Source organism: Phyllostomus hastatus, unplaced genomic scaffold (assembly GCF_019186645.2).
Source record: "Phyllostomus hastatus isolate PE091 unplaced genomic scaffold, TTU_PhHast_1.1 phas_contig_34, whole genome shotgun sequence".
NCBI classification, from domain to species: Eukaryota; Metazoa; Chordata; class Mammalia; order Chiroptera; family Phyllostomidae; genus Phyllostomus; species Phyllostomus hastatus.
The window spans coordinates 23704659-23723856 of NW_025333857.1; the positions used below are offsets into that span (position 1 = coordinate 23704659).

Below are 19198 nucleotides of genomic sequence, written 5' to 3' on the forward strand. Positions count from 1 at the left end.
TTATTGATTGCTCATAATGCTCCAAAGTTGATTTTCTCAGCTTTTTCAGGTATCCATAAGTAGTAACTTCGCCTTCTCCATATTCACACTTTATTGTTCTCCTCTGTATCTGTATTATCTAATACTTTAGAAAGGTGTTAAATAATAGCAGCATTTACTGGCTTCCTTGTCTGGTTCCCACATTTAATGGAAATGCTTCTGGCTTTTTCCCACCATTAAACATAATGCTGGGTGTGGTTTAAAATATTCATTTATTCCATCTGTTCCTCTTACCAAAGATTTTTAAAAATCAGAAATGAATTCAAATTTATATTTAGATGTTTTTAGAAAACATTTCAGATTAGATCATTTGTTTTCTTTGGTCTGTTAATGTGATGAATTATATTAAAATACATTATAGTAATAAACTATCTTGCTTTAACAAACCATACATGATCAAGGTATTATGTTCTTTTAATATACTGTGACAATTTTATTTGCTAAATATAACTTAGTCTTTACATCAATATGTAGCAATACTGGTGTGCTTTTTGTCATGTGTTTGTTATCAGTGTTACACTATATTTTTTTAAAAAAAGGGGAGAGCTTCCCATTTTTTCATGTTGTGGGAGGGAACTGGAGAGCATTATGCTAGGTGAAATAAACCAGGTGGTAAAAGACAAATACCATATGACCTCACCTATAAGTGGAACCTAACCAACAAAACAAACAAGCAAACTAATATAACCAGAAACACTGAATTACAGAACAAACTTACAGTAACCAGAGGGGAGGGGAGAGAGGGATAATGGGGGAAAATAAGGGAAGGTTCATCAAGGAACATGTATAAAGGACACATGGACAAAACCAAAGGAGGTAGGTTCCAAGGTGGAGTGAAAATGTACACAACTGTACTTGAACAATAAAAAAAAAATTAGGTAACATAATAACCCATTCTTCATAGGTTTAAAGCAATTCATCAATGTAGCCACCCAAATCAAGTACTTCTGAGGTATATATAGCTCTTTGCCAGTATTCTGGATTCTTTCCATTTTTATGGATCTGTTTGCATTTTTTCATAGATCCAAAATCATCTTCATTTTCTTAAACAATTCACTTCATCTACCAATTTTTAATTTTTATCCTTGAAAATTCTCACAAAAATTGAGTCTTGGTCTCAATTTACCTCAACTGATAAGAATTAAGAAAAAAGTTATAAGGATAGGAAAGATGAAGCAAAACTGTCATTTGATTATTTCTACCAAATTTATTAAAATTTGAAAAGGTTCCTGAATACAAAGGTCAATAAATCAATTCTATTTTTATATATCAACATAAACCACACTTTTAAAAGATATCCATTTATAATAGCATAAAAAAGAAAGCTATTAGAAATAAATCAAAACAAGATAAAGAGAAAAATAAGATATCAAAGATCTAGATTAATGGAGATATTATGTTCATGAATGAAGGATTAAATTATTATAATGATGTCAATTCTCTCAGCTGATCTGCATACAACCCCTATCAAAATCCCACATTATTTATCTGTAGAGTTTTGACAAACTAATTCTAAAATTTTTACATGCAAGTGTTAAACTCCCCAAATCAAGACACCCTTGAAGGAATATTAAATTTGGAGATGAAGGAAAGGGAGGTAACAAAACAGTGCTACAGTACTTAGAACAGTATGGCCACAGGGACAGGCAAACACACAAATGGAATAAAGAGCAGTTTGTCCTATGAGTGAATGACCTGCACTTCCATTTATAGATAAAAATTCCTAAAGAAATTCTTGAACATGTGCATCAAGATACACATAGAAGGTTCAAAGCAGAATTGTTTAAAATAACTGAAAATGGAACAGTTCAAATAGCTCATAAACAGATTAAATATATTGTGATGTGTTAATAAAATGAAATAACAAAAATGAAAAAAAAAGCTTTATACATGAAAATCTCTCAAAGTTGAGGAAAAGTAGAATTCCATTATATAAAACCCAAATACAAGCAAAACAAAACATATTGTTTAGAGATATGTACATTAATAACACTACAGAAAAACAAGAAAATGACCATAAAAGAACAAGTTCCTTTCTAGTTCTGAAAAAGAGGGAGATGTGTTCTGGTAGGGGCAGAGAGGAAGTTTTAAAAAGGAACTAGCATCATTCTATTCCTTAACCATGGTGGAATTACACAGGTGTATTATGCTCTAAAGTGTACATATACATTTTACACGTTCACCTATATATTTTACAATTTTTTTATTAAAAGATTTTATTTATTTACTTTTAGAGAGAGAAGAAGGGAGGGAGGAAGAGAGGGCGAGACATTGATCAGTTGCCTCTCACACATCCCCAACCAGGTATCCGGCCTGAAACCCAGGTATGTGCCCGACTGGGAATCAAACCAGTGACCCTTCGGTTCATAGGCCGGTGCTCAATCCACTGAGCCACACCAGCCAGGGCTATATTTTACAATTTTTAAAAAGATTTTATTTATTTATTTATCTTTCAGAGAGGGAAGGGAGGAAGATAGAGAGAGAAGCATCAATGTGTGGTTGCTGGGGGTCATGGCCTGCAACCCAGGCATGTACCCTGACTGGGAATCGAACCTGCGACACTTTGGTTCACGGCCCGCGCTCAATCCACTGAGCTACACCAGCCAGGGCTATATTTTACAATTTTTAAAAAGACTTTATAAAGTATCAACAGCCCTTTACTTTCAAATGGCAATCAATGTACTTGTTCACAATATCCTGAGAGAACAGACATCTGTACTCTCATAACTAACAAGAATTCTGAAGAAGACAACATACCTTATATAGTCCAATGCCAGGATCAATGAGAAAATCACGAGCTGATGTAGATGGCTGACTGGAAGATCCCACCCTTGGTGCTTTCTTCACTTTAGGTGGAGTATTAGAAGAGGGTTTGGCCTGTACATCAGTCTGTTTAGATGTGCTAGGAAGATCAGGGTCTGGGCGAACTAGTAGCTGAATTATATCATTCAGTCCAACATCATAGTCAAATAAAGTATATCCATTTTCCAACTAGAAATAAAAAAGATCAAAATATTTCTCTCAAAACTTGATCTTTCTGTATCTTTAGTTACCCAAAGGTCCTAGCCAAATTATTAAAATAAAATTCACAGCACTGCAATTAGTAGTGATTCTGAAACCATTCCTACTGCTTTATGGCCTCTCTTATTAATCTCAAAATGTCAATAAATTAAAAATCATTCCACATTAGCTACAGGGTACACTGATAGCCACTGAAATATAAAACAAAAACAAAAACAAAAAACCATCACTGCTGTTGTTACCTCACCACTTAAGCAGTAAAACTCTGGATTTCTCACAAAGTTTTATTTCAATGAATAGTGCCTGAATCCACTGCGAAAAACAAAAGGTGAATTTTGAAAATGAGTTGGTTTATGACCTTGTGTTCATAAAGACTTTAGTTAAGCATTTCATCTTTCTGAAGACTGCTGGAAATTAAAAAAAAAAAACAAAGCAGGGAAAAAATCACTCAAACAAGAATAATTACAATTCTTGTTCATACAATTTCACTTGCCTAAACTTCTGATTCCATCCATTTCTAAAGGTTTTTGGTTGTTCCATGAAAAGTCTTTCAGGATGAATAGCGAATAAGTTATCTTGCAACTTACCCATAGTTTGGCAAGGTCTCTATAATACACTGAATGGTATCCATCCCCTCCTACTCTGCCCAAATATTTGATGTCCTAATCCCAGGTATCTCAGAATGTGGCATTTGTAAACAGGGTCTTTTCAGAGGTAATTAAGTTAAAACTAGGTCACACCGGTAAGCCCTAATCTACTGTGACTGGTATTCTAACACAAATTTGAAATTTGGACAGACAGATGGAAAGGCACACAGGGATGAAACAGCTATGTGACTGGAGCGATGAGTTGACAAGCCAAGGAACACCAAAGATTGACAGCAAACACAAAAACTCAAGGAAATAGAGAAGATTCTTCCCTAGAGCTATCAAACAGAGCAGGGCCCTACTGACCTCCTGATTTCAGACTTAGACCTCCAGAACCCCGAGACAAAATTTTCTGTGGTTTTTAAGCCGCCTAGGTTTTGGTACTTTGTTACAAAGCCCTATGAAACTAAGTTTCCATTTTGCTTCTTTATAAAATTCAGTTGGCCATTTCACTATGCTACAGTAAGAAAACTAAACTTCAAGATTAGAACAGTCATTTCCCCAGTAACATTACCAATTTACTCAGTCATTTTTCCCCTCTGTGTGTGTAATATCATCACCTACAACTCTCTATCACAATAAGACCATGTTTGAGAAGTCAAAGAATGAAAGTCTATCCTTGAATGGTGGTCCAAGAACACACCTAGCACAATCCTACACCTTGGAGGTGTTAGCAATTGTTAAAAAAAGGAATCAAGAAATTCATAAATTTCTCAGTGGATGAATTAAATTACACACTATCTCACAGGTTACTTAATATGCTTATTCCACATAAACCTAAGGAATTTCCCAAAAGTCAATAAACAGATATGCCTTTATAGGGATGGCAAAGTTAATACAAGGTGGGACCCACCCCCCAAAAATGGAAATTTATTTAAAATGTGCATTTATTTTTATGTGTTTAAACTTTAGTCACCTTCAAAGTCCCCTCTATTTTTTTAAAATTTACTTTTAAAATTTTTATTATTTTTAGAGAGAGGAAGGGAAGGAGAGAAACATCAATGTGTGGTTGCCTCTCACATGCCCCCTACTGGGGACCTTGCCCGCAACCCAGGCACTTGCTGTGACTGCCAATCGAACCCGCAGCCCTTTGGTTCACAGGCCAGCACGCAAGCCACTGAGCTACAGGCCCAAAGTACTCTCCATTTAATGCAATACACCCATCGAAACAGTTTTTCCACTGCTCAACACAATTCTTGAACTTGTCAATTTTAGTGCTTTTGCCATTTTTTTGTTTCACCTCTTCCACATTAGCAAAACGTTTCCCTTTAAGCAAAAAAAATGTTGCTCAGGGCAAGGTCAGGTGAATAGGGAGGGTGGGGGATGGGGTCATGCTGTTTTTGCTCAAAAACTGCTGAACACTCAGCTCACTGTGGGCAGGTACACTTTTGAGTCTTCAAAAAAAAAATTCACTAAAGCCAAACACAGCCCCTCACAACAACGCCAGTTGGTGCACTGATACAGATGGGTTCCTAAAACACTCATCTAGTGGGGGGAAATCTGTACTACAAGGGGCCCATCCTGTAGAAGATAATTTGTGTGTTTTACTTATGTTATTAAAAGATAAACAAGAACTTCTAATCCTGGACTCCGGGGGGGATATCTCAAGGAACAAAAAAACTATACTTTCACATCTTCATTTTGTCATTCTCCAAGAGACTCCCCACCCACAAAAAAAGAAAGAGAATGCATTAATTTTGGAGCAGGTGAAAAAGCACAACTCGATTAAACATACAACTGTTGCATATTATGACAATTATAGAAAATGGAAGTGTTTAAAGTAGAAAATAAAAATAAACTCTCTAATAGCATAGAGCATGCAAATTAGTAGGGCATTCACCAAAATGAAAAGAGCTGTTAAAGTGGTAAAATAATTTGGAAATCCAACATGTTCCCATAAACAGTTTTCCACTGAAATTCTGAGGCATAAGAGTTAAAGGAAACTTGAGGGTGTTCTTATACTCATCCTCTCTGACTAGTTTCTACCAATTGTCAGTAAATTCAAGCTGCTTCAAAGGATATTTGGTCTGAAAGGAAAAGCAGTGTCTGAGTGAAAGTTAAACACTAAGCACTTCAAGGAATGAGGCTCTAAAACAGAAGTTAGTCTCTCATTAACATTGTAATGACCTTTCCAATTATTCATGCTTATTATGATAGCCACTTTTACCCATATTATCCACTCCCTTCCCTAATTCATAGGTGCCCGTCCAGTGTTCCTAAAACAGTTATTGTCCACTGCACAGCAAGTTCTACACAGCTAAACCATTGTGAAGAGTTGTGAAGAATGTTGGAATGATTTGTTATTTGAAAAGTACTGAAGTTCTCCCAAATTTAATGAAGTGCAAATTTTCATTACAAAAAAAAGCTACCTGTCACTTAAATTATGCTCCAAGTGGGGAGAAAAAGATTGGATTACTTAGAAATTACAAACACCTATGAGTTTCAGGTATAAAGGCCATCAATGTCTCACAGGTGAAAATGTTTGAGAACTGCCACCCTAGCAGATGGGGCCGCAACATTTACAATACTAGAGAGGCAAGAATGGTCCCAGAATTTTCTGTTTTGCCAGGCTGCACTCTTGAATTTTTATTAGGTTGAAGAAAGAAATTGAGGTAACAGAAAGGATCATTAAGAGTAATGCAAGGGGAACTAGGAAGCAAATACAAGTGGCAGTGACTGAGAAGGCAGTGGGAAAGTCATTAACAAGAAGCTAATGATAAGCATACAGATGGAGAGGATTAAGTTAGCAACTTTCATGTGCCTCTCATATATAATATGTGCAATACATAACACACACACACACACACACACACACACGTGTCTTTGAATAGGCAAACACTTTGCCCTGGCTGGGTAACTCAGTTGGTTAGAGCATAGTCCCCATATGCCAAGGTTGTGGGTTCAGCCTATATGCATAACTAAGTGGAACATATCGATGTTTCTCCCTTTAATTCAATAAATAAAAAATTAAGAATAGGCAAACACTTTTACTTTGTTTTCTGTGTAAAAAAAAAGAGCCCATAGGCAAAGGTAACTAACTAGTCAGTTTTTTTTTTCAGCTCTGATATGTACAATCTATTTTAAGGTTATCTCTAAGTGGTATAGGGGAAAGAATGAAAGGAGTGCAGAAAATCTTTTCAAAGTAGGAAAAGCTCTGGATTTTCAAAGTATTTAGATATCCACCAACACAACTTCTTAAAAAAAAATGTTCAGGGTGCTTCAAACTCACCCACCCCCCAAAAGGATATCCAAATAAGGTTACCCTGCCCTAACCAGAACTTAATAACCCTGAATTGCTACTCTCCATTTTGGCCCTCAAAAAAAAAAAAAAAAAAAAAAAGTGGTGTCAATTACAAAGCTTCTCAAATTTAATTTGCATACAGATCACCTGGGGTCCTCGTTAACATACAGATTTCTAGTTCAGTAGGTCTGGCATGAGGCTCCCAGGTGAAATTAATGCTGCTGGTCCCGCTAATACAAAGACCATACTTTGAATAATAAGAAACCAGTAGGAAACTGACTATCCTTCAACTTTCATTTTCAAACTCTGGTGTTCATCAGCATCTCTCATGGGGTCTTGTTAAATTCAACTACTTGCAATTTGGGGTGAACTGAGCATCTGTAGTTAAAATATTCACACGTGATTCTGATACACACCAAAGATAATAAGACTTTAGGGGTGTTGCCCAGGAATACGTACTCATGTTTCATTTCTATTACTGGTGCTCAAGTCACCCAAGTACCCCAGGCATTCATGTAAAAATGAAATTCAGAAGACTGGTTATAGTCTTTTCACCTTTGACCAAAATATAAAAAGTATCAGCCACTGGCAGCACAGCAATATAAATCTATGTAGTGTTTTATGCAATTATTTCAAAAGCAAAGTTTACAACTAAATTTGAACACCTGTTTTTATTACAAGTCAAACACTAAAAGATCATTATAAACTGGCTGCAAGAACATAGCAAAGATGTTATAACATTTATTTAAAAACACATCAAAACATCTCATGGCTCACTTTATTCTCAGTGTAATTTTGTCACTCTGAAATGTCTGGACAGTTTTAGAAGGGTAAGCATCTTAAGGATAGAAAAATATTCCTTTCAAATCCTTTGTGGTTGTAGAAAACGGCTAACATCAAATCCAAGAGAGCTACATTTATTTCAAACCACAGGATTGGAGCCAAACTGTGGTCTATCAACGGGAGGATGCCAACTTTTTTTAGTGGATTACATTTTTTAAAAAAGACAAGAAAAATAGGGTGGGTCCGGGTCTGTGGGCCTAGACCAAGAGACTTGTGGGATAGGAAAAACCTACAATGGGCCAGTGCATGGCCATACCATACAACTACCGGAGACGCCCACATATACCTTCACCGCCAAAAACACTTTCAGCCTTCAAGTAAGTACCGCTGGCTATGCTCCAGTTGCCGTGTTAAAAAACTTCGGTGAGGGGACTATTAGCAAGAGGAGCAAAACAGTCCTTTATATTCCTTTCCCTTCTAGGAATAACCCCTGGGGCCTATATTGGGCAGTTTAAACACGGCCCTGGGTTACATTAATAGCTCCTTCAGCCCAGGTCTCTAATCTTCCCCAAGACAGATTTCAATTCTGGGAAAGAAAGGAGGGTGAGAGACGGGAAACTCTGGAAGTTCTAGAAACCCTGCGAACCTTTCAGAGTTTACAAATCCTTTCCACTCTGAGGAGGCAGGGCTAGGGTTCTTGTGACCAGTGTGTAAGTTTCCTCCTCTTCTATTAGGGAGCCAGAGCGCGGAAGGGCCACGGAAGCGACGAGAGCCGTTAGCTGGGGCCGCGGGCCCTCCCCACCTGCACTGTGGCATGGCCGCCACAGCCCGCTGCCCTCCCCGCCCTCCAGGGGCCCCAGACCCGGACGAGCGCGGGAAGCGAAAGAACCCACGCGCTCTGGCCGACTGTGCCTGCGGCTGCAGCCCCGCTATAAGGGAGACGAGGTCTCAGTGCTCTAGGCACCCCCACTTTCAACCCTGCCAGGAGCACCTGCACTCGGAGCTGGCGGAACCCTGCTGCGCCCCCTCAGCGGGCCCAGGCCCACACTTTGAGGCTCGCGGGCTACCCACTCCAAGTGGAGCCAGGTGCGCTCTGCGCACGCGGCGCACCAAGCCCTCCGGCCCGCCCAGCCCACGCGTCCTAGGGGCGCCCCGCTGCCCTCGCCCCGGGCTTCCCGAGGTCTGCGGTGGGCACGCCTCACCTGCTTGCCCCGGTAGAAGAGGCGCTGGCATTCGGGCCGCACGTCGAACAGAGCCCACACCCGCTCGCGCAGCTCTTCGATTGTGGCTTTCCGAGACACGTCCTCAATGGTGCGCGTCTGGGAGCCGTCGATGGTGCGAACCTGGATCCACATCTTGGCGCCGGGAAAGGGGGCCGGCGCTGCTTTGTCTCCCCCTGGGCTTAAGGCGCCGCGCCCCGCCTGGCCCGCGCCGCTTCCCCGCTCTCCGCTGCAGGCGGGCGAGCGCGTGCACAAGCGAAGAAGACCACTCGGACGTCGGGCCCGATAGGCGGCCGCAACTCCTAGACCGCGCACCCGCGCAGCGGAGCTCAAAACGAAAGGAAACCGGAACTAGTTTGAGGCGCCGCTGCTACAGCCACCGCCTCACAAATAGGAAGAAACCTTGTCTGCACCGCGCGGAGTGTTTACTTATAGAGCTCTAGCTCCCACATGGAGGTCACGGCGCCAACCCGGATCTCGCGAGATTCACACCGGGCTCCGCCTTAAAGAGGAAGCGGCCGGGGAAGTGACTGTAGACCAGAGGGAGCTAAATGGGCGGGTCGAGGTGGGCGGGGCAGAGGGGCGGGGCTGCCCAGAGCCGTTACTTGCTCGTTCGCTTGCACCTGGGTTTTTGACACGCCCTCTCGCCTTCAGATTTTGAGCGGTTACGACGCCACCCACACTGGTTGCCTTTTTGGCCTTTGTTTCGGCACCCTGGGGGCGAGCAACAACAGTTCTGTGGTTTCAAAAACACACCAAAATAAGAGAATCTGAGGTGCACTTATATGATCATGAAAACTGAAGTGCGGGTGGCCGCGGCCTAAATTTCTGAGAAAGCACATAAGGAAATGAGTTCGCTCTATCACGCGCACAAGGACACCGTCCGCCATGCGGCCTGGCGGGTTTGGCCGCCCTGGAAAGGCTCCCGGGACCCTTCTGCTTCGTCAACTCGTTTACCGCCTGGCCCAAAAGCTACTTTCGCTCGGAAACCGCTACCGGAAGTTTCCCGCCGCTGGGCGGAGACGGAGGCTCCAGGCCCATAGGCCGTGGGTCCAGCTGGGATTGCCCTTCCTGGCCCTGGGCGCTCACACCCGGACCTCATGCCCCGGTGGTACGAGTGCCGCCAGCAGGAGGGTCACTCTTGAGAAGCCAACGTTTCCGCGTGTGGACCTTTCGTGTTAGTGCGCTTTTGGCCTCTGAGTTGCAGGATCATGGAAAACACTTTTAAAGAATGAAAAATTACACACCTCCAAAGAAAGAACTCCAGAGGTCCTACTAGGAAGAAATCCTCAGAAATAGGTCCATCGCAGCATTACCTAACTGGGCTTTTTCAAATGAAAATATATTTTCAGAATAAGGAAACGAGCATATGAAAGTAGAAATACACACACACACACACACACACACACACACACGCATACATACTGGGTCTTTACATAACTTGAATTTTGAGGCCAATGCGAAATTATTACCGTAATAGAGCAACATTTTTGTAATAAATAGTTAAAGTAATTTCAAGTACAGAGAAATCTAGTTGTAGAAAAAAAAAGAAGAAAGAAAGAAAGATGACCTGACATGGCGGCGGGGCGGGGCGGTGGGGGCGGGGGGTGGGGAGGGCGGGAAAAAAGGAGGTATCGTGTCTCTGCCTTTGCCGAAAATTTTGCATTCACTTATATCCTCTAAATATAATTTCTTTTGTCTGCTCCTTATATAAGTAAAGCAAACATTGAGTATTTATTACACATGTAAGTGCAATGATAGAGATATGTAAAGCATGCTTTTCGCCTGCCCAGCTGAGATAGCTATTTGCTATTAAAGGATATGCTATGCTCTTGTGGAGGCATATTAAAAATGTAATTCCCTGTACACAATGATTTTACATTCTAAGAATTTACAATGCTAAGATTTAGAAAAATGAAAATATTAAGGAATGATTTAGTGCTAAAAAGTATGCTGTTGGTTAAAACAGAATTAGAGATGAGAGTTGGGGGACTAGAATGATCTGGAAGTTTTAAGGATAAGGGTACAACTTGAACTGAGTTGGAAGGTATATCGTAATGGGGGCAGCATTTAAATGTTCAGTTTGTGGATTGAGATGAACCTGAACTGTAATCCCAGTTTTGCTATTTAATTAAACTGTGATCTTGGACGAGTTATTTGCTTCCATTTCCTCAATGTAAAATAGTACTCATAACAATATAATGAATGTCAAGTGTTTAGCATAGTGCCTATCCCTTGGTAGTACACAAATTATTTTCAGGCCATTATTATGGAAAGGATTTAGCAGAGAATGTCCAAAGGGGAGAATGCTGAAGCAAAGACAAAAGATATGCATTTTTGCAGATCAGAAGAGATTTCATATCCAAGAAAGGCTGACTGACTAAATTAAAAGGGCAGAATGGGAAGATTAGCATTCAAAGCAGAATATTTTGTGGGCCCAGGGAGAAACTAAGGCTTTTAAAGGAGGTCATTGATGAGATTAAATATGCCTTTGGGAAGACAGTGGAAGAGTGTGGAAGGATGCCTTAGGGAAAAACTAAGGGAAGGAGAGGCAGGGGAGATGTCAAAAAGCTTAAAGAAGAAACGATTGTGTCAGTTTCGGTGAAATTTGTGATAGAAGGTAAGAGAAGAAAGGGTAGATTGCAGAGTATTCTAGAAAATCAAGCCTATCACACTTGTAATGTGTGAATATGAGGGATAAGGAAAATGGAATGCTGAGAATAATCCCCAAGTTTCTAGTTTGGGAAACTTAAATTAATGGCTTGGGTAGGGAGATAGTTATGTTCTTAACTGACCTAGAAGAGAAAGCAAGTTGGGGAAAATGCAGTTATTCCCATTTGAGCTGTGTTGCATTTGAAATGCATTCAAAATATATCTAGATGGAGATATCTGACAGATGAAAATATAAGCTCAAAGCTTTAAAATGAAGTATGAAAGTTCTGAAAAAAAATGTGGCATTTTTTTCTTCCCAACGTGGTGGGTCTTTAATGGGGAACTCTTTGGGTAGGGGGACAGGGGAGACTACTATCAAAATTAGGTATATACTGGGACTGTATAGGATCTGTGTTAATCCAATCAAAATATATCTCAAAGGACTGGCAGGCCAGAGTTTAGAGATGTGAGACTCAGAAAAGACACATTGGTCCTGTGTAGACCAAGTTAATTACTTCTGAAAACATAAACTGAGGTGCATAGTAATTTACTTAAGATACAAAGAAGTAATTGCAAACAGTGATTCTATATGTAACAAAATGCATCTCGCTGTTTCTCCTCACAGTACATATTGTAACTAAGCAAAGACAAACTAACGTTTTCTCTCCTTCCCTCCAAGACTGTTGTGGTCTGCTTAGCAAGCTTCCCAGTTGTAGAAACAAGATAAAAATTCTCTGACAAAAACCACAATTCTGACAGGTTAGATATGCCATGCCTTATTACCAGATGTGGAGCTGAAACAATTTGGATGTGAACAGAGAAATAAAAAATAAATTATTTACATGAATGCAGAGCAAATACTAAAGTTTATGCCACCAGTTACGATCTAATATTTGTTGAAGTCAAAATAGGCAAAACAGAAAGGTAAAAGATTGATTGTGGAACTAATTATTCTAGAATCTTATCACACCTCAGAATACCTCCAGTGTGTATATGTGTGCATATATGTGTGTGTGACATACATGCACACATATACACATATATGTGTATGTGTATATATACATAAAATTAATTTTAATCTGCTCTCTAAAGCTGTAATTACCACCTTTTCACTAGAACATCAATGCTGATTATCTTCCTTTTGCTCCTCCAGGGCCACTCTCAACCTGCTCTCTGTCCTGAGTTCAAGGGCAAGGCTTCCAACTGAGTTTGGCTGGTGGAGAGGAAGCACAGACAAAAATGCAGGATGTGAAGAGAATGAGGTCAGTGTATTTATTCTTCTGGTTTTCTCCCTGAAAGGTTACTTCTGGTTGTCTGTTGCCTTGTCACTACTCATTCCTCTTAAAGTTGCCTGCTTTACATGACTCACTCGTTCATGTTTGGGAAACCTCTTCCTCTTCTTGTTGCTTTGGGTCTAGGCACTGTACCAACTTTATATTCCTAGATTCATGCATAATCCATCAGTTCACCATAACTTGGCCCACACCCTTCTAATTGGTTCCTTGGGAGAGGGAGGTAGAAACATTAAAGTAGCTTAACTGGAAGTTTTCTGTTGTAATATCTAATGCTACTTTTTAAAAAACTACATGTTATAAGAAGCAAATTAGAATGTCTAGGGACTAAAAAGCACTTCATCTTGTGGTTCATTACTTAAACTAGCAACAGTTTCAAGTGTGTGCTCTTCTTAATAGAATCACAGATTTTTACTGTGGACATCTACTTTAAAGATCATTCTCATCTGATCTTCTCTTTAAATGAAAAAATGATTAGACAAAGACATGCAATCAATAAGTGACAGTATAAGAGCTTAAATCCCCCATGTCCTTCCTCTCCAGCCAATGTTTTTCACCCTTCAGCTGCCCCTCTTTTGTTTCTCTGGAGGCTTCCTCATTCACTTCTTCCAGAAAATAATCCTCATCCTCCCTGTGGTAAATGCCCCTGGTTCTTTGGAATACCTGATGGCTCAGGTAGGACTTGGGACCTAGGATTTTCATGAAAGACTTGTAATTTATTCCTTATAAGGAAGCAAAGAACATCCAATCAGAACAGCAAGAAGAAATAAGAATAAAAAAAAATGAGGATATGTAAGGACTCTTCCTTAAGGAGGTGAAGGAAATAGGCACACAAGTCCAGGAGAGTCCCAAACAAGATGAACTCAAAGAAGCCTACACCAAGACACATCATAATTGAAATGCCAAAGTTTAAAGACAAAGAGAGAATCTTAAAAGCAGCAAGAGAAAAGCAGTTAGTTACCTAAAAGGGAGCTTTCATGAAACTGTCAGCTGATTTCTTAAAAGAAACTTTGCAGACTAGAAGAGATTGGCAAGAAATATTCAAAGCGATGAAAAGCAAGGACATGCCACCAAGATTATTCTACCCAGTAAGGCTATCATTTAGAATTGAAGGATAAAGAGTTTCCCAGAGGAAAAAACAAAATCTCATCAAACCAGTATTTTATGAAATGTTAAAGGGTCTTCTTTATTACAAAGAAGATAAAAAATATGAATAATAAAATGGCAATAAATACATATCTATCAATAAATGAATCTAAAAACCAAAATAAACAAGCATAACAGAATCATAGATACAGAGAACATTTTGATGGTTGCCACATGGGAGTGGGGTTAGGGGGATGGATGAAAAAGGTAAAGGGATTAAGAAATACAAATTGGTAATTACAGAATAGTCATGAATATATAAAGTATAGCATAGGCAATATAACCAAAGAATATATGTGCATGACCCATGGACATGGACAACAGTGCAGGATTTACCTGAGTGTGTGTGTGTTTTGGGGGGGGGGGGTTGTATGGGTAGAGGGATGCAAAGGGGGGAAAATTAGGACAACTGTAATAGAATAAATAATAAAATATATTTTAAATTTAAAAAGACTTACAATTTATTTCTGTTTTCAGTCACATGCCTTCTTCTGCCTTCTGACATTGGTCCTTCCTATTGCTGAACCTTTCTGAGTGGATTGATTCAGCTCATATTTCCCACAAAGGCGGTTAGAGGTTTAAAATAACAACCATCACTTTCCTATTTCTCACAGTTTTGTTCATAGTGGGACAGGAATTTTGAAATGGCTCAGTTTGGAAATCACGAGTTTGGCTCAGAATCTGTCAACCCATTGCAGTAGGGTGCAGCTAAAACTGGAAGAAGGGGGACCAGGGCAGTCGGGAACTAGGTAGGCATTTCTCCCTAAGAAGTCTCATGGTCTCTCACTGTGGACTAGTTTGGGCTTTCTCACAGCATGGCTACCTCAGTAGGCTGTTTACACAGTGGTTGAAGACTTCGAGGGTGATAATTCCAGTGAACAAAGTGTAAGCTGTATTCCCTTTTATGGACTAGTTTGAAAGTCATATAGTGTTACTTCTACCATATTCTTTTGACCAAAACATTCACAAAAGCCCACTCAGTTTCAGGGGGAGGAAGAGAGATCCTACCTCTCAATTAGATGGGTACCAAAGTCATATTGTAAGAAGAGTATGTGGGATGGAAGATATTGTAACCTTTTTTTAGGAAATAGAATATGTAGCACAACTCCTTTATCTAATTTTTTCTATGTAATTTTTTTGTGTGACCAAAGAGTTTTTAAATTATGAAATATATTAGTCACACAAAAAAGTATGAAGCATAATATAATGAACACTTTTTTATTCACCACTTTTCTTTAGAAATGAAACATTTCAAATAGTTAAAACCCCTCTTTGCATATATTCTTCTTTCTCTCCTTTTTCCAAAGACATAAACATTGTCCTCAGTTGGGTATTTATTATTGGCATGCCTGTTTTTATACTTTTAATACTCTACATGTACATGTATCTCAACACAGTAGTGAAATTAGGGTGTTTTTAAAACTTTATTTAACGTGATTTTTTATAACATTGAAACTTATTTTTTAAACTCAACATTATTTTTTGAGATATATTCATGTTGCTATATAGCTCTAATACAAACTTTCATAAAGGCTCAGTTGGTAAATATGTTAGGTTTTTGTGGGCAGACAATCTCTGTTGCAACTACTTTTCTGTAGTTGAAGTACAAAAGTAGCTCTATTCACTATGTAAATGAATGGGTGTGCCTGTGTTCTGTTAAAATTTTATTAACAAAAATAGGTGGCAGAGTACAGAATTTGGCCTGTGAACCATACTTTACTGACCACAGCTCTGGTAGAAAATTTATCACATTTCAGATATATTATGTTCTCTGAAAGGTACTTTAAATTATAACCCATCCCTAACTCCATCCTTATCATGCTCCTCTGCCTTAAGAAGAAATTTTGAGAAACGCTGATTTAAAAGTAAAATTGACAGATTTTCTAGATTTTGATTTGTGAAAAGCTTCATTGGATTCCAGTTTCTATCTTTTATTCTTGAGAGTAAGAGTAACTCCTGCCTTTAGACCCCTGTAGCCACCATCTTTTGAACTTGGCCTGGTTCTCTCTTACCATGCCGTCTCAGCGTAGAAACTTCAACTCAAATGTCAAGATTTCCTTCAAATGCCATTTCCTGCAGAATGCTTTTTCTGATACCTCCCAGGTGAAGGAAATGCTTCCTCTGTATTTCCCTACTTAGTCCATAGCTCCACTGTAACACTTATGTTGAGCTATAATTATTTGTTGACATAACTGTCTTCCCCATTACATTTTTGATTCTCTAGAGGACATAGATGTGTTCTATTTATCTTTCTTTCCAACGCAAGCCTCAGAGTTTGGTACTTAGATATATTTAATAAGTGTTGTTGAAGGATAGAAGAGAGGGAGGGAGGAACTAGAATCTATTCAGGTGTCTACTTGGAACAAGAAACAAATGTGGGATAGAAGGCCTCTGCAGGCCTCTAAAGGTGGAGAGGGCACTCTGTTCATCATTCTTACTTTAGAGCATTTCACCATGCCCTCCCACCTCCTCTTTTCATGGAGTAAGATAAATCACATCTTCTTTTATACAGATAACCATGATTATTGCATAGAAAACACTTCCCTGTACATTTTCTTATAATCTCAATCCCCAGGTTCTAAGGGGTTGAACACATTCAAAGCTATTACTATTTATGAGGAAGGATAAGAAAACTGACTAATTAAAAATAGATTTTTTTCCAGACCGGCTTAAAGGGAAAATACAATGTTTTAGTCTGTTGACTTTAAACAAATAGTCAAATATTTCTCCAACAAAATGGGGTTATTTGGGAACAACAAAGAATTGCAATCAGGGCCTGTGGTCTAATAGGGAACCATGAACAAGTTAAAAGAACAAAAGGATGTTTATTTATTTGTTTATTTATTTAATTGTTTTTCAGTTACAGGTGTCCCCATTTTTTTTCCCATTGCTCTCCCCTGCTCCATCCAATCCCCGCTCCCAAAGACAATCCTCACCCCATTGTCCTTGTCCATGGGTCCTTTGTACATGTTCTTTGACTTGACCCTTCCCCTTCTTTACCCTGTTATCCTCCTCCCCTTTTGCCTCTGGTCACTGTCAGTTTGTTCTTTATTTCCCTGTCTCTGGTAAAAGAACATTCTTTTGTAGAGGAAAGGGGAAGTTCAGTGTAACTACTATAAACAAAGGGTCCACTGGAGGAAACAGAATTTGAAGTACAGTAGCTCTCCATTGGCTGAGTTGTAACAGTCTTCCATTGGTTCAAAGTGCTGGTAGAGAGAAGAGAAGATCCTCATTCTTCTTGCTGGACTAATAGAGTAGAAAAACATCTTCCTGTGGAAAGTGGAAAGTCTGTCTCCTGTTGTTTAGGGTAATTGACAGTGAATGGTAGGGCATGAGAGATCCCCCTACATGCCCTCCCAACTCCAATTAAAATTAGGTTTCTGTTTAATTAATCTTCCAGTTTCACCAGTATAATATTTAGTTTGCTATTATGATTATTGCCTATGAAGATGAAAGGCTACTGATATTAAAATACATTCTATAGAAAGGTATTTTCTCTAGGTTTTTCTGCTGAAAACCCATGTTGATGTTATTTTGCTGATTTGCACAAGCAAGAAATCCTATATAACTTATCTACATCCATTTACTAATTCATTTGTTTAATGAAGATTTAGTGAAGGTGTGTAGCTCAACGGAAAAAACATGGGCTCTAGAGTCAGACCTGAATTTAATTTGGATCTGCTAGTTATCAGCATTATGTCATTGTGCAACTTATTTAATTTCTCTGAGGCTTGATTTCTGTATCTGAAATGGGTATAATAATACGTCTCATAGTGCCACAAGAACTAAATAAGACCAAATCTCATTGCATAGCCACTCAATAATGCATACTTTTCTCCATTTTTGTTGCAATATCTTAGTGCGTTCAATCAATAGAACTTATTCTGGTTTTCTGTTGGTGATTTGAGACAATAAAGAATTTCAAATGGGAAGCATTATTGTCATTTTTAAAAAGCATCTTATTATGGCTTTGGGTTTATGAGTTTGAGGAAGCTTTTTCTTAGAGGGTCCAATCAGCTCAGCTCAAGATGGACATACATTATAAAGTGCTAATTTCTGCTTGGCAAATTTACATATCTAAATTATTTTGGTGTTTTATTAGTTCAACAGGCAAATCATAATGTTTTAAGGCACTTTAAACAGCTTTCTATCTTTTTATAAAATCCCAGAGGATTTCCAGAACTCTAAAGATCTTCTGTCTGCCTTCTCTCTGCCCACTCCCAGACCCCAAATTTAACACCTAAAACAACTTTATAAAGCCCAAAATAATAATAGTCACAATCCAATGGCAAAAAATATTTATAACAACATAGGTCTCATTTTCTCTGTTACCTGAGATGAAATTTACACAATGCAAATAAACCAAATTCATCTAATGCACTCTTTCCAAAACTACATATTAAAATTGCATTTTATAAGGTTTTCATACAGTGAGGAAATTTTGTTATCCCTTCTAGGTTGTTGAAAGAGAATTTGTCTAAGATATTTAGCGGTAGAGTAGAAATACATCTTTCTGTTGGAAGTGGAAAGTCCCTCTCTTTCTGTTTACTGTAATTGACAATGAGTGGCAGGGCACCAGAGATCCCCTTACAGACCCTCCCTACTCCAGTTAAAATTACAAACTGCCATAGAGATTTTTTATCATGAGCTTTTATAAACTACAAAGAACTTTAGCAAATGACTACATTAGACTGAGAATTAGAAGGCACTGTTTTGGGCAAATTGTAGCTTTTGTGGCTATCAATTGTCTACCTGTAAATAGAGATATGCAGGAAAGGTGGGACAGGTATGCCTCAGAGACAAGTTCAGTTCTAGATTACTGCAATAAAGCAAGTATAGCAATAAAGCAATTATAGCAATAAAGTGAGTTGTAATCATTTTGCTCATGGAGAGTCTTTCCTTCAATTTGTAAAAATATATGCAACATCTATGAAGCACAATACAGCAAAGCGCAATAAAGCGAAGTGCAAACAAACAAGGAATGCCTGTATTGGATTAGAGTAAACCACTAGCTCTTAACTGGTGATGCAATGGTTGAGAGCTTAAGCTTTGGAGTTAGCTTTGGAGTCAACTGTGTAAAGCAAACTTCAGTTTGCTCAATTGTAATCTATGGTATCTAATAGGTTTGTTGTCAGAATTAGTGAGATATCACATGTA

At 38.9% G+C, this 19198-nt stretch overlaps 1 protein-coding gene across 2 annotated transcripts in view; it reads right to left on the bottom strand.

Annotated features, from left to right (window-relative positions):
• Positions 1 to 9398, bottom strand: part of UHRF2 (ubiquitin like with PHD and ring finger domains 2) — a 90414-nt gene extending 81016 nt beyond the window's left edge. The window contains exons 1-2 of one of the 2 annotated variants that reach the window (XM_045840486.1): positions 8934 to 9397; positions 2797 to 3030 (exon numbers count right to left, since the gene is read on the bottom strand). In XM_045840486.1, coding sequence (XP_045696442.1) covers positions 2797 to 3030; positions 8934 to 9086 — 387 coding nt within the window. In that variant the 5' untranslated portion in view covers positions 9087 to 9397. Of the gene's footprint in view, positions 1 to 2796; positions 3031 to 8933 lie in introns of both variants that reach the window. The other variant, XM_045840487.1, reaches the window with a different exon arrangement.
• Between the last annotated feature and the right edge of the window lie 9800 nt (positions 9399 to 19198).